The 16,291-nt window shown below is 34.7% G+C and overlaps 2 protein-coding genes across 2 annotated transcripts; both read left to right on the forward strand.

Annotated features, from left to right (window-relative positions):
• The first annotated feature begins 895 nt into the window (after nucleotides 1-895).
• LOC109238053 lies at nucleotides 896-5,760 on the forward strand. The gene is made up of 4 exons (XM_019404478.1): nucleotides 896-1,322; nucleotides 1,812-2,637; nucleotides 3,007-3,444; nucleotides 4,829-5,760. The coding sequence occupies exons 2-4, from the start codon at nucleotides 1,833-1,835 to the stop codon at nucleotides 5,011-5,013; spliced, it is 1,428 nt and encodes a 475-aa protein (XP_019260023.1). The 5' UTR covers nucleotides 896-1,322; nucleotides 1,812-1,832; the 3' UTR covers nucleotides 5,014-5,760.
• A 6,776-nt stretch (nucleotides 5,761-12,536) lies between these two features.
• LOC109238054 (mannan endo-1,4-beta-mannosidase 7) lies at nucleotides 12,537-15,841 on the forward strand. Its single transcript, XM_019404479.1, has 5 exons — nucleotides 12,537-13,015; nucleotides 13,124-13,318; nucleotides 13,440-13,562; nucleotides 14,548-14,750; nucleotides 15,095-15,841. Exons 1-5 carry the CDS (start codon nucleotides 12,689-12,691, stop codon nucleotides 15,549-15,551), a joined length of 1,305 nt encoding a protein of 434 aa, XP_019260024.1. The 5' UTR covers nucleotides 12,537-12,688; the 3' UTR covers nucleotides 15,552-15,841.
• Nucleotides 15,842-16,291: the final 450 nt, after the last annotated feature.

Below are 16,291 nucleotides of genomic sequence, written 5' to 3' on the forward strand. Positions count from 1 at the left end.
TCTTGCTGATCATCATCCACCGGAGTTATCGAGGTAGCTGCATGGCGTTCGCAGACCCGATTTCTCCTTCTATCTTTTATCTTTCAGCATACTCTAGACTATCTTTGTGTTAGGCTGTTTAAAAACTTGTAATAGAGGCTCTTGACTTGTGACACCGGATCGGTGGGCTATGTAGTGATGTTATTATGACTTCCGCACATCTTATCTACTGTTTCAGACTCCTATTATGTTAATTTGGTATTTACATTCTGTTAAATAAGTAATGAACTCTTCAGCAGAGGGGTTGTGATTGATAATTGGTCGGGCTTGCCTAGCAATGTGTTGGGCGCCATTACGACCGGGGTTGGAGTCGTGACATAGTGGGTGGTAATGGTTGATAATGGTGGCGGCTATGATTGAGGGTGATGGTGGCGTGGGTGGTGGTGGTGATGGTGGTGGTTGAGTATGGTGGTGGTGGTGGCATGATGGTAGTTGATAATGGTAGGCGGTGGCGGCAGTTAATAATGAATATGTGATAGCATCTTAATGAAATTAAGTCTCTGTTATGGATCTTAATTATACAGACCTATTCAGACCCATTAAGTGGTTGTGAAGTAAAAAAAACAAACGCACTTAATGATTAAAATCTGAATAATTAAGATTCAGACTTTAAAAATAAACGCACTTAATATCTGAGATCTGAATAATTAAAATTTGGACTTCCATTAAGTGTAAACAAATGAGGCCTAAGTGTTCGCAGGGGAGATCATAAATCTAATTGTAGCATCACCAATACAAATTCTCGTATATACACGTGTTATTAAAAAAAGGTGGGGCGTCTGGATGGTACGAGTACGACGACAAAATAAAAGAATCTTAGTTTAGAATAAAGTGGGGGAGGTTCTCTTTGCATTTAGGCCTTTGATTATGCGGGGCGAGGTGGTGAAAGGAGAAGCACCAGAAAGTTAGAGAAATTAGGAACATAAACATACAAACCAAAATATACAAACTACTCCGTATAACAAACACACAGAGAAAGGAGGAGGAAAGAAGCATTCCGTGTAGTTTGGCTCTAGGTTGGGGAGGCATCTTTGCCTTGTCCGAAAGGTCAGGGTCAAGGCCAGAGGAGACGAATTCGCGTGCATCTATGGAAACGTGTTCCACACTGAACCTTCCACTTTCTATCAAAATATCACCATTTTCATGACCTTTCACATTCCCGAATTCGCGATTCTCAAAATCTGAATTCGCCTCTGTTCTCTCCCCTTACCTTAATGGTCTTCTGAGTCCCCTTCCTTCCCCTTAGGGTTTCTTCATTTCTTCTGCTTCTTTCCCATCTTCAGGTTACTTTCTCATCTCTCTACATATATATATTGGTGTATGAAATGATCATTTTTTGTGTGCATATTTTATGTTGATGTGTTTTTGTTGAAGCTTTGACACGTTTAATTTGATCATTTGGGCCTATAATTACCACCTCAACTTTTTTTTTTTTTATATAGATTTTCTTCTAGGTGTGGATGAATAGATTTAAAAGTTTAGCTACCCATATTGATTTTATTCAGATAAGTAAAATTGAGGTGAATTGAGATGTCGTCGTGATTTGTGGCATAAGAATTCGAAGATTGAATTAACAAATTCAGCATTTCTATATTTTGTCGACTTGCCTTTTAAGTTTCTTCTGCCTAGTCCTTGAATATCAGAGTTTGGAACAAATTCAATTTCCTTTCTTTTATGCTGCTTATCTTTCGTCTTCTGATTATCTGCTAATACATGCTTTTATACACTCTTAATTGCTTGTTGTGTTATGTTTTTTCTTTTATTTTGTATAGGTGTTGCTGGTATTGTAAGCCATGCCGACATATACAGCAATAGCTATGGATAGATTGATAGAATCCGGGGGCTCAAAATCCATGGCAACTTCCAAGAGCATTCCTGATTCGAAGTTTGCGAGGAGGAACAACACTCCTAATTCAAGTATTGATAAGAGCAAGAACGGTTCTACTTCAAAACTAGAAAGAAAAACTGTTGAGTCTAATGTAAAGTTGGATGGTACAAATTGTAAGTCCTCCGTCATAGTAGATAGGAAAGACCATTGGACTCAAATATCTCCTGCACTATACACAACTCCCAAGCCAACGCCGCTTCCAGATTCTCCTTCGTCATTTCCTCCATCGCCCTACATAATCAATCACAAGCGTCGAGGTCCACGACTTTCAAAGAGTTTCGCCGAAGATGATTTCGGCACTCAACAACAAGCTCTAGATGGAGAGAAGATAGATGAGAATGTAACGTACACGGAGAAGGAGCTCCCCGGTACATCTATTGATGATTCTTCCATTTCTAGGGATACAGTTAATTGTGCGAAAGAGGATAATTTACTGATCACTAATGATAACCTGGTTAATGGTGGTGAAGTGAGTGACCTCTCTAATGGGGATCTTCTTCACCAAGATTTGCCTAATGGTTCAGCTGGGCAGAATGGTACGTTGAAGTTTGTTGCATTCAATTTGCAGAGAGGTGGTGAAGCTGATGATTTCTTTGACCCCCAGGAATCTCTGAGTGTCAAGAGTAATGGTGAGAGTGAGAATAATGGTGGATTGCAGCGCTCTGTAAGTGCCATGACTCCGTTGGGAGAATTTTATGATGCGTGGGAAGGTAGTCACCTTTTCATATTCTGATAATTTTCATGGTTATGTCTTTCTATACTTATATTTCTATTGAACTGATGTGTTTATTTGTTCCTATTCCACTAATGGTTTGACTGTTTTCTATGCTACCTGCTTTTTCTTCCTTTTCTTTTTCCTAGCTGTCAACTTGGTTTTCATGTCTTTTTCCTGATGTATAGATGTAGGATTTACATTTTTCAGTCAACTATGCAAGTTTTTGTATTCTATGTAAATACCTTGACGGTTGAGTGCCTTTTTCTAGTCTTTTTAATAAGTAATTGACTATTATATGTTATCACCACGACTTAATGTAATTCTATTATGACACAATTTTTGGTTTCCTTATTCGCATCCTCAGAACTATCTTCAGAGAATGGCCCACAGATACCTACACATGATTTTGAAAATGAGCTGCGAGAAATAAGATTGAGCTTATTAATGGAAATTGAAAAGCGAAAACATGTAGAAGAAGCTCTAAGCAATATGCAAACCCAGTGGCAAAGGATTCGTGAACGGTTATCCCTTGTGGGGTTGAACTTCCCTCCATGTCTTGTTGCTGGAGATGGATTGGACAATGAACAGCTAGATGATCAGGTGGAAGATTTGTTTCAACAAGTCCACATCGTTCGGTTTGTATCAGATTCCATTGGAAGGGGAATAGCAAAGGCTGAGGTGGAGACAGAAATGGAGGCCCAAATTGAGTCGAAGAACATTGAGATGGCTCGACTATGGGACAAGTTGAATTATTACGAAGCTGTAAATCGAGAGATGTCACAGAGGAATCAGGAAGCTATAGGTGAGTTTATGTTCCATGTTACTACTTATAATTTGAGGCCATGTTATGTTGCACATTCAAAATAGGTGTATGCATGTTCTTTCGGCATTGTTTTGACAAATGCTTAATGAGAACTTTCATTATTGTTTATACTTCTGTTTCTATCCATCTTTGACTTGTTGCTTCCACTAGATAGGTATGCTGATCGGTAACAACTAGGTCCTTAACCTTTCTTACTTAGTCACTGTCATAGCCAATGGCAATTTCCTCTTATTTGAGATTTGTGAAAGAATTAGAAGTTATGTTGGCATCTGCTATTATATAGAATAAAATACTCTGTTCAATTTGCAAATTCTCCTGTCAGTATTGAAACCGAGAAACAAGACAGGGCCCAAAATAAACATAGTAATCTAATAATTCGTTTCCATTACAACAAATGTAAGTTAAGCATAATGCAGATATGGTGTTTTTCTCTCCAACTGATCTGACGCATAAATTCATCATTTAGTGGTTATCTCTGAATTGCAAATGTCTTCCCCACTGTTCCATGCCAAAAGTTTATGTTTTGTCTTTAGTGCGTCCAGAATAATGTCTTGGGCTGTCGGTTATTTTACACCCAATCTTCATTGTGCACTTTTACACAAATAAATGCATTTTTTTTTTCTGTGTTCTTTTCTTAAAAGAATAACATGGCATATGGCCGATACACATTCCTCCAGCAAACATTAAACATAGACTTGATTTTAGTTCTCATATCTATAATCGTGATAGTCAAAGTAGGATAATTATTTCTGAACCAAGAGAGAAAAATACTAAGATGCAAGACCTATTGACTGCTTATTATCTGTCAAATTAGATTGTATGCACGTATGTAATCCGATTTGCAGAAGTTTATGAAAGACCAATATTGAGGTTAGTGACTTCCTTGCTAGCATTCGTCTTACATCAGGAGTAGATTAGTTCATAGGGAATTTTGTAGGTAATGTGTCTAGAGGCGGAGCCAGGATTTGAAGTTCTGAACTTGCTACCGAACCCAGAGCTCGTTTTAGTTACACTTAGTGGGTTCGCAATTAAATAGTTTTACATATTTAATAAATTTCCTAATACAAATACATGATCTAAGAAAAAGCTACTGGGTTTATCCGAACCCGTAGGTAATACTGTAGCTCTGTCCTGAGTGCGTCCATCCAATGCCTTACAGATTTAGTTATGTTTCCCGAGTGACAACTGCTCAGGCTGCTGCTCTGATTATGTAGTCTTGGTACCTGCTCCATCAGGGTAAATTTTGTGTACAAGTGACCTTTTTATTTTTTTGTGCTTTTTAATTGCTTGGAAAGATATCAACTAGCAGATTCTGTTTGATTTGGGAGAATGACAGTTTCTCTGTTTCTGTTGGACCGTGTAGAGACAGCGCGGCGTCTTAGGCAAATAAGGAAGAGAAGGCAGAAGAAATGGATATGGGGGTCGATTGCTGCTACAATTACACTAGGCTCTGCTGTCTTAGCCTGGTCTTACTTTTCTGCTGAAAGAGCATCATCTTCTTCAAATCAGTCTCATAGTCTTGAGGGTGACTCCACATCAGAACTATGAGTTCTCAACGTATAGGTTAAGGTGTGCTTATTATACAGGGAAATAAGGAAGCAGGAGATCAATCATACTGTCTTGTGAATATCTCATATATTCTTTCCCTTTTTGATACATAAAGCATATTTCTGCTATTGCACATGTACAGTTCCTTGAAAATAAATAAAGCATTTGCTCTGGGGTTGTTCGCACGGCCTATGAAATGGTTCATATAACTTTCAGTTCATGGTGTTGGAGGGAACATTTTCTTTGTGAATTTTGCAGGCTTGGAGGAGCAATTTCTCCTTAGAGGCGGCTTGCCTACAGACTATTGATTAGATTTCTTCAGCTGACGGAAAAGTTTATCTCGTCCACTAAAACTGCACAGTAGTAGTGCTTTTCAGTTTGCATTCATTATAAATCAATTGAGTACACTTTTCTTGTTTTGCTAAGAGTTGGACTTGCTGCGGTGATACCAGCTAAAGGAAAGGCGAAGGTATGTCGACCACAATGAACACTTCCTTGGAGTTCGAGATCATATGTTGTATGGTGATCCTAAAAAATAACCCTTTGAGAAAAACTAATAAAGGTCCCATAGAAGATACTTTCGTGTTAAGAAGTAATTACCAAAAGAACCTGATCTGCACGTTGGATTGAGTGGAAGTAGAAAACAAGAAATAACGGAGAAAATATCCTTAGAGCTCCGTTTGGTACGGCTCAACTTTTCTGGTGTTTGATGAGTGGGCGAAAGATATGTGCAATGTTTTGGTTGAATTTTTGTCAGAAACTAATGGGTTTTCGCAGAACTAACAAGAGTTTTTAATCAAAACAGTTACTGAACTATCCGTTGTCCTTCTATGATTGTAATCTAAATTATCCCTCTCGTATTTGAGTCGGTGGCTGTTTTGGTCCTCAACTAACAGAAGTTTATCTATAGCGAAAAGGTAATCATGTTATCATCATCAAGTGACCACGTAACTTTCCAATTGCCTAAAATGGAGGCCCCAATAACTAAACACTATCATGTCTTGCAACATGATGTTGCTAGAAAGCTGAAGAATTAGAAAATGACTACAATTATAGCTTGATAGTGTACACTGGATTAAACGTAATATATTAAGCTTGAAAACCGTAAACGAACTGTTGGAGACATGCGGATCAGATGGGGAATTTATTATTTACTTTGAAGTTGGCTTCTTTAGAGTGACAGAAGCGAGAGTGAGCGATGCTCATCTTTTCCCCAAATTTTTTATTGGATTATACTTGCTTCATCCTCCTCCTCAACTCATCACCTCCAACAATTAGATAATAGACATTTAGTTTCCAACGCTTAGTTTCTAATGTCTGTTAATGGTTGGACCAAGATGGCTAAAACCTATTTGCTTAAAGGACCATATTGGTCCCAAGTATGATCACGATGGATATATTGGTTAAAAACTCAAATCAATACTTTTTAATCTAATTATCATTCTAATAATAAAATTTTCAAGATGATATGCGATATTGTTTGACCTTGATCCAAGTCTTTGGGATATGAATTTGATTACTGTATGTCCTTTAGGAGACCACCTGAAACGAAGCAAGAAGATTTGAGCCTCATACTGTAGGCCTAGGAGGTACACAATGACCAACTGAATCCAAGAGGGTTAAGAAGGTACCAGATTCTGTCTGCGGTTTCATTGACGAGTGTGATACAAGTTTGGTATCACTTTATCATTTACAGTAACTTTTCAACAGCTGATCACCTAGTGGTGAGTGTAGGGCCAATTGAGGGGCCATTCAAAAGTTGGATGGCTCGATACCTTTGTGAATTTGTGATACACACCACTCCACCACGTCTTTTACCAAAGGCAGGTAAATCTCGCCGCAGATGTCGCCTCTAAATGCGTTCACTCATTCACCGCCAAATGTCTTTAAACATATCAAGTAGTAGGACATACTAGACTCATTTGCATTCACTGCCACAGACCTCTGACCACCTCGGAAAATTTTATTTTGTGTCTCATATAACTGATGTTAGTTGTATGAGGCTATCTTTTTTGTCTCACAGTTTTGTGGACCCAGATTTTTGTGGACCCAGGAGTGTAAGATTGGGGTCCAAAAAATTTGTGAGACAAAAAGGAACCTCACACAACTAATATAAGTTGTGTGAGACACACAATAAAACTTCTTGACCACCTCGGTGATGTCCTCTAAATATTTGATACTTGCATTGGACCCAGATTAATTAGTAGTATTGAAGTTGTGTAAGGCACATTAAAAAGGAAATTATAAAGGAACTACACCCAATGGAAGAATTTATACTCATTCATTCGTACAATACTTGCATACACGGTAGAGTCTGGATTGCGAGAGTCAATCTATCCAATTTCTATGTGAATTTTGAATGTCAATGTCTTATTTTTGAATAATTAAAATTATTAGTATTATATATGTACAAAGTGGTGTTATTAAGATCATCTTTCATTATTTACAATGGTGACATTAATTATTAGCGAAAGAGAGCGGGTACAGAAAATCAAAGAAAGGACGAGCTACTGTCCTCTCACATGGGTTGTTGAACTTGAATCCCTCCCTACCTTGATGTTCTTTAATTAGTAGCAAGCCACATGGCGGGGTTATATGCCTTAAAAACCAATGATATGGACAGGGAAGTCTTTGTTACGTCCAATTAAGCTTTATCCAAATTTGTGGAAAAAATTGAAGTTAGATTCGCTCTTTTTTTATACTAGTTTTTCTGCACGTGCGTTGCACGTGAAAGCTGAATCATGTAGTACATTTATAAAATAATATTAATATTCTTAAATAAAACTTTGAGTAAATAATTATACATAAAAGAATAAGATGTAAGCTTCTCTAAATGATCAATATGGATGAGAGTATTGGTGGCTTGTTTGTCGAGGTCAAGATGATTGAATATATTGTTCGAACCTATAAAGATGAACAATCAAAGTTTAATTAGATATATGCATGTGATTTTTTTTACTTATTTTGCTTGTATGAGATACATAAACGTAATGAAGCGTATCTCACCTACTATTCCCTTATAGACGATGATTATAGTGTATATCCCTTTCATCCATTTCGCTAGCTCAGTCATGACCACGACTTCTGTAATGAACATATAACCTGCATCTAGGGGTGTTCATAAAAATCCGAAAGACCGAACCAAACCGACCAAAAAAATCGATACTTTTTGGTTTGGTTTGGTTTTGGTTTTGAATTTTAAAAACCGATCAAATTTAGTTTGGTTTTGGTTTTAATCAGAAAAAAATCGAACCAAACCGACTATAGGAGTAGCTATTTCAAATTTATTATTACACTATATATATGTATATTGTTATACAAAGTTTCAAAAAATTTATGGTAAATGTTAATAGTTTGAACTTTTAATATGGTTCTTTACCTTTACATTCTAGTTTGATTGGTGGTTTTCTTTTGTTTAGTGTAAGAATCCATTTCGTGTTAGAAATAACATATTTTAAATTGAGTCCTTAAATTATTCATCGCTATTTGATTCAATTATCATCAATATATCTTGGTAAATAATAGATTTCTCAAAGGGCAATTGATTTGATAGTGTTACATTGAAAATGTGGCCACCGGAATATGTTTTTGGTAGTGTATGTCTTATATTTAAAAAAAAAACCGACAAATAACCGAAAAAACCGAAAAACCGACATAAACCGAATCGAGAAAAACTGACTTAATTGGTTTGGTTTGGTTCTAATATTTGAAAAACCGACTTACTTGGTTTGGTTTCTTTTTAGGGGAAAACCAATCCAAACCGAACCATGAACACCCCTACCTGCATCTACTTGACCAATAACCAATGGTAGAAGCCTCTCCTTCTGAACCTTCTCCATAAGTGCAAGTAAATGTGGATTATCATATTGGTGGTAGGAGTTGATCTGCTCAAGCAATAACAACTGTGCAACCAACACAAGCAAACACTCTATCCAATACCGAAACATCCACATGAAATGCTGATTAGCCAACGACTGAACCTCCAAGGCTAGTGGACATATCTCAAATGAAAGAAGAGCCATATTTCCCATGGACTTCCAACTCAAAGCATCCGTTATTACAAAATATATTACATAAAATAATATTTCTCGGCACGTGCATTGCACGTGTATATCGAGTCATTTAGTATATGATTTTCATAAAATAGTATCAATATAATTAAAATGAAATTTTGAATAAATAATTACACACGAACGAAAAAAGTATAAATTTTTGCGAGTTGTATGATGACTTGTTCGTTGAGGGTAATTGGATATCGTTTGAATCTACGGAGATAAACAATTAAAGTTTAATCAATTGTTAATACTTTGACGTGTTAATCGTTAATTAGCTTCAGTCCACCATTTTAAATTCATTATTCATATTGAATGAAAAAAGTTTCGATTTTGCAATAGCAGATTTTTATTAGTTTTAAATTTTCAGCAACTACTTGATGACAAATTTACTAAGAGATCATGTTTCACCAAACTAATTTAATTAGTACTGATTTATGTAAATCCATTTTTAGGAGAAATAAATTAGCAACGAAAAATATTACCAAACTTATGAAGAATCTATATATTATTAAAAGGAGAGGAAAAAGCCCTCTCCTTAAGCCGAGTGGCAGCGTAAAAAAATGCCACATGGCATAATTGGTTACTAATTAGTTATTAGTTTATAATTAGTTATTGGTTACTTATTTTTGAATTTAAATATATATCAAAAAAGAAAATAATAAAATACAATAAAAAAACTACCATATATATTAATTGGTTACTTTATTTTGATTAATAAATATCTTATAATTAAATATAATAAAAAACGAAAATTAAATATATAAAAAATAACTACCCATCCAAATTGGGTGGGAGTAGTTTCAAGTTTGAGTTTTTAAATTATTTTAAAATAAAAAATGAAATTAAAAAAAATAATGAATTACCAATTCAAATTGGGGAGTAGTTTCCAATTGGAGTTTTAAAATTATTTTAAAATAAAAAAATGAAAAATATATTTATATATAAAATACATATAAAAAACGAAAATAATAAAATAAAAAACAAACATATATATATATATTAATTGGTTACTTTATTTGGATTTAATAAATATAGATATCTTATAATTAAATATAATAAAAAAACAACAAAAAATAAATATATAAAAAATAACTACCCATTCAAATTGGGTTTCAAGTTTTAGTTTTTAAATTATTTTAAAATGAAAATCAAAAAATAAATTTACGTATAAAAAAACGAAAAAAGAGAAGAAACACTACCCATTCAAATTGGGAAGTAGTTTCTAGTATAATGAAAGATGAAGAGATCACTATTGTAACTCTCTTCAAATAAAACACAGTCAGAAATTTCTTATTGAGGGCTAGTCATATTGATATGCAATGCAAGTATAAAAAAAATCTTAGAGATCTGAGCAGTGAAGTTAGCGCACAAACTAAAAGTACAATTGCAGCAACACTAAAATAGGATTAACATTTTCAGTGCATTTGTTCTTGGCAAATTGTGGAGGAAAGTTCTAAAGGCTGTATATACATGTTAAATATTAGACACACATATTGAACGAAATTATGGACATCGAAGAAAGCTACAGATAAAGAAGTTCAAGCTAACAGAGTTTGCATAACAGATTTCCTTTCTTATGATTCCGAATATTAGATGAAGACAAATTTGTTAGAGAGCTATGAAACTATTTGCAATTAATAAAGGCAATTGCCAATTAGGAATTGTTTTAAGCATTTTCTTGCATTATTTTATATGGTTCCTCCGTTCTAACACAATAAACTTCTTCGTTGCCTTATCTGTTGTGCATTTTCTTTGATTCAACACTTTGATGATGTCTCTTTAGCCACCCGAACTTCACATCCTTCTTTGATTTGCTTTCTACTTTCCATAGTTCTAAGAGAAGAAATTAAAAGAAAAATGAAAGAAAAGAAGAAAAAGAAAACCATGTTAGAGACATTACCGCAACGTCCCTATGTATAATCTTGGAGGAGTTTTAAGTATTCTAAAGATAGTATTTCTCTTCACATTTGTACTTCAGTTGTTTAAAGGAGAATTATGCGCAATTGAAAATTCGTATTTTTCATGGATGAAATTAGAGTTGTCCTTGCCTAGAAAATAATATAGGAACATAAATGCCTCTTCCAAAACTAATCGTTTCCAATTCGGCGCCTTTGAGGAAATGGCATGTGTGACTTTTATAATAACATGACATCCTTGACAAAGTTACCGCGCGTGTGACATATTTGCCAATGACCATCCATTTAGTGCTAAATTATGCCAACGGTACAACTCATCATTTTGGACTTTTAAGGGTTTTTTTATAGGTAAGATATTTATGTGAATATCAACGATTTTAATAATTTAACTTTTAAATTGTGGGGTTTCCATTTTTAATGTGATATTTTTTTCCTTCACGTGAACAAATAATTGGAAAAACATAAGGAGATCATACTTATCTCTCTTTCTTAATCTCCAAAATCGACAAAGGAAAGAAATTGAACCAGAAACATTTTATTATGGTCGTAATCTATGAATACTAAATTAAACAAGCATATGCGAAGAAAAAAATACAAAGTCGTACTTCAAAAAATACCAAGTAATGTAATTTACTTTGATTTAATACACACGACAAATAGTCAATAATTCAAAACAATACAAAATTATGGATATAAAAAATAAAGAATTCATACCCTATCATTTTCAGCCACAAACAGCAACAAGATTCATCAGGTAATTCCCTAGCGTCAATGTTGTCAACAGAAGCTCTCCTAGTGAGATCACAAAAAGAAGTGGTAGAAATTTAGCTAGCAAGACATAGATTTAGTTGAAACTTGAAAAAATAATTTTTGAAGTAGTTTTGAAAAATAATTTTTGGAAGTTGAAATTATGTTTGGACATGCATTTTATTTGAAAAAAAATTAAAGTTTTGTGAGTGGGAAAACAAGTTTCACCCAAAAACTACCCTAAACTAGATTTTGGGAACTTGAAAAATAATTTCAGAAATTTTTCAAAAATAGATCATTAATCTATGAACAAACAATGTTTTCAAAAAAAATTTGAAAAAAAGCTGCCAAAATCTATGGTCAAACGGGAGCTTAGTGTCGAGCATTTACCGGAAAAAATTGAAGTTTAATAACAAAAAGGGTTTATATACAAGTCTTGTGAGAAGTGAAAATGTTAGATGGATATTTATACATAGGAGGGTTGCGCTTCAGTTTTGTTCACTGTAAATGAGTGCATGAAAGGGCACGGTTAAACGACACTTTTCATTATTAATGGAAAGTTTAACATTCACAACCCTTCAGAATAATTTGTCCTTCTTCTTATTTAAATATTATATTTTTTTTAAAGTAGGATAATTAAATTTTTAAAAGGATAAAAAAATAATTTAACTTTTGAGTTAAGGGCTTCCCACTTTTAATATAATATAGATTTGTAGAGCATACTAGACAATTTACCTTTTTGTTTGAAAATGAATGGTTCCTGTCTCCAAAGATACTAACCATTCTTCCCTTTTTTGTTTTCTTATTATCCACCTCCCAAAACAACCTAAATGGCAGTCACTGTTACTTTCCTCTGATACTTAATAATAGTGGTGGGGACACAACTATTACAGAACCCCACACTGCTAATAAAATGCTTTTTCATGCCTTCATTGGCATTCCAAACCCATAGAAGAGATGAAGAAGCATTTGGCTTCCGCAATTTTTCTAATTTTTTTGGTGCAGAATATCTGCTTCTTTGTTGAAGTAGAAGCAGGGGATGGCTTTATCAGGACTAGAGGGATTCATTTCATGTTAAATGGTGATCCTTTTTATGCCAATGGGTTTAATGCCTACTGGTTAATGTATGTAGCTTCTGACCCATCTCAAAGATCCAAAGTTTCAGCTGCATTTAAACAAGCTTCAAGCCATGGCCTTAGTGTGGCTAGAACTTGGGCTTTTAGTGATGGTGGATACAAGCCGCTACAATATGCTCCTGGCTCTTACAATGAAGACATGTTTAAGGTGTACAACTTATTTTGTTTTATCCTTATAGTATTATAATGGCCTAATTATTGTTCTTTTGTATAATTCCAAAGTCTTAACTTTTGTGTAACTAATTGTAATTTGAAGGGGTTGGATTTTGTGATATCTGAAGCAAGAAGGTATGGAATTAAGGTTGTATTAAGCTTGGCAAATAATTATGAGAGCTTTGGGGGGAAGAAACAATATGTGAACTGGGCTACAAGTCATGGGCAGTATCTCAATTCGGATGATGATTTCTTTCGAAACCCTGTTGTTAAGGGCTATTACAAGAATCATATTAGGGTAACCAAAGAAATTACATTTCACCATTTTCCTTGTTTCTAATTGGTCATTTTAATTTGTCTAGAAAAAAGGCATGACTTTTGTGTGTGTGTTTTTTTTTTTTTTAATAAAACTATTGCAGACTGTTCTCAACAGATACAACACTTTCACTGGAGTTGTTTACAAGAATGACCCTACAATCATGGCGTGGGAGCTTATGAATGAGCCTAGATGCACATCAGATCCTTCGGGAAGAACCATTCAGGTTCTTGTGCTTTGATCTCTTTAGTTTGTTTTCATCATCTCTATTATCTATGCATTTATCTAATTTTTAAAGCAAAGAGATTAAATCAACGGCTCAACTTTTAAGAAGATAAGCTGAGTGATGTTCACTTTCTCCAACTTCCTTGCAATCTTTTCTACTATCTGTTCGTTCCTCTTTTTTTTTTTCTTCTGAATTTTAAATAAAATTGGGGTCGGGATTCCTTTTCTGCTTTGGTTGTTTTTACACAAGTCAAATGCAAACAATTAAGCCTTGAAATATGGTGATAAATTGTGATATAGGATAAGTTTTAAAAAATCATGAATTATACAGTGAGATTTTATATATAATACATAAACTATAATCTAGTGTTTGGTTTGTCCGACTAAAATATGGGATATGTGATATAAATTTCAATTTTTAACTTTGAATTTCAATCCTTCAAGTGTTCGGCATTTGAGGGCCTTCTTAGTAATGAATAGTACGGATGTTGGTGCATATCATAAACACCACAGACCCTTATATGAACACCAAAAGCCCGGGTATTTAATAAGAAAATTGTTATGATGCCTAATACGAATACATAAGGGAAAATGACACTGTATAACCGCTCTCAAATACATTATTTATAGTTAGTGTTACTATATTATATGTGTATATTTTAAATTCAAGCCTAAAACAATAGATTCAATAACCCAAAAGCATTAGATTCAGCATCTGCAAATACATCCCCTTGAATTTAATAAGGGTGTGGCATGGTTAATTATTAGAGTACCGAGAAAGTTCTCCATTAATTATCATGCAGGGTAGCTCCTAGGTTAGTTCACATAATTGACTAGGAATTAACGTCATCTACTTTCCCTGCCGTTTTCAAGTGCACCTCATTTATTACTTATGATGTCAGTACATCCTAATGCAAGAATTAATGTTTTCTAGAGGGAAACAATATGAAAAGGATTTATGCTGAGTTTAATTTCTTTGTGTGCAGGGCTGGGCAACGGAGATGGCTTCTTATGTTAAGTCTATTGACAGAAACCATTTGTTAGAAGTTGGCTTAGAAGGATTCTATGGGCAATCAACTCCTCAGAGGAGGAGTCTGAATCCTAATTTTGACATAGGAACTGACTTCATCGCCAACAACCGTATACCTGGCATTGATTTTGCTACTGCTCATGCCTATCCCGATCAATGGTAAACTTTTCAGAACCACATTGCACATTAGAATAATATCCTTACAGAGACTACATCACCTTTTTTAGTTATCTTGAAAAATGGAAGTGTTTTCTGTGATCGACTCATCTAAAAGTTTAAACTTTTAAAAAAGGTGACACCAAATTCAGTATGATATCGAATCAGCAATCTTGAGTTCAAGTTTCACCGTCACCTAAAAACAAAAATACTTCACGTGCTTGACCAAGGAAAAAGAATCAGGTCTGCACATGAGAGACGTGTTACAAAATGTCTCATCTATACTTGTAGATGAAGTTTGTTACGTAATTTAAGAGTTCCATAATTGTAAAGTTATATTATGACAGGATAACAAACTCAAATGATCAAGCCCAGCTATCGTTTCTCAACAATTGGCTAAACTCCCACATTCAAGATGCTCAATATATTCTCCGAAAGCCATTACTGATCACAGAATTCGGGAAATCTTGGAAAGATTCAGGTTTCAGCTCCTACAAGAGGGACCTTCTTTACAACACAGTGTATTACAAGATATATTCATCAGCCAAGCGTGGGGGAGCAGCAGCTGGGGGGTTCTTCTGGCAACTTTTAAGTGAAGGAATGGACTCGTTTCGTGATGGATATGAGATAGTCTTAAGCCAAAACCCTTCAACTGCAAATTTGATTGCTCAACAATCTCATAAGCTGTACCAGATTCGGAAAATATTCTCAAGAATGAGAAATATTCAGAGGTGGAAGAGAGCAAAGGCTGCTAGAAGGGGTGATTGGACAGGTAGCAACAGAGGAAGGCGAATTGGAAACTAATGAAAAACATGCTATATTTCAATTTGAAGCTATAACTTCTGTTTTTAATGAAGTAGCATGTGTGACAGAGAAAAACTGTCCTAAACGATTTTGTTTGAACATTCTCTAAACAGTTTGCAAAAGCCCTTCTTAGAGATGATTATATTTCATCCAGGTGGGTTAATAGATTACTTACTAGTTGTGTTGTTTTCTTAGTACTTGACTACTTGTGTAGTTATTTAAATGTTTGTAATTTGCCATCATATCCTGTCAGTAATGAAAGGGTTTGAAAGAAGTCTCGACTTTCATTATATGTGTTATTCCTATTAGGTACTGCTACTTAAAATTTAGAGCTTCTGACATAAGTGGCCACTCGGCCAAAACATAGCCCATAGTTTTACATCCGGAAAAGGTCCAATAATATCCTTAAACTATTGGATATAGCTCAATTTTATCCTTCGTTAGCAAACTGGGCCATTAACATCCCTCACGTTAGCAAACTGGACCAATAATGCCTTCATTTTAACGGCAATCCACATAAGCCTTCTCCAAGGCATTAATTAGCTGACATGACATCCACATAAGCGGATCTCTCTTAAGCCTGCTCCAATAACCCATTAACCCATAAAACAAATACCCAATTATCAATCAAACATTATTGGTCCTTTTCCAATTGTTAAATGGGTTGCTGAGCGTTTTCGAAACACAAAGAGTGATAAAATGTCGGAAGAGGTAGCGGAAGAGTCTTTAGAGGATCTCGT

This window comes from Nicotiana attenuata, unplaced genomic scaffold (assembly GCF_001879085.1).
Source record: "Nicotiana attenuata strain UT unplaced genomic scaffold, NIATTr2, whole genome shotgun sequence".
Lineage (NCBI taxonomy): Eukaryota > Viridiplantae > Streptophyta > Magnoliopsida > Solanales > Solanaceae > Nicotiana > Nicotiana attenuata.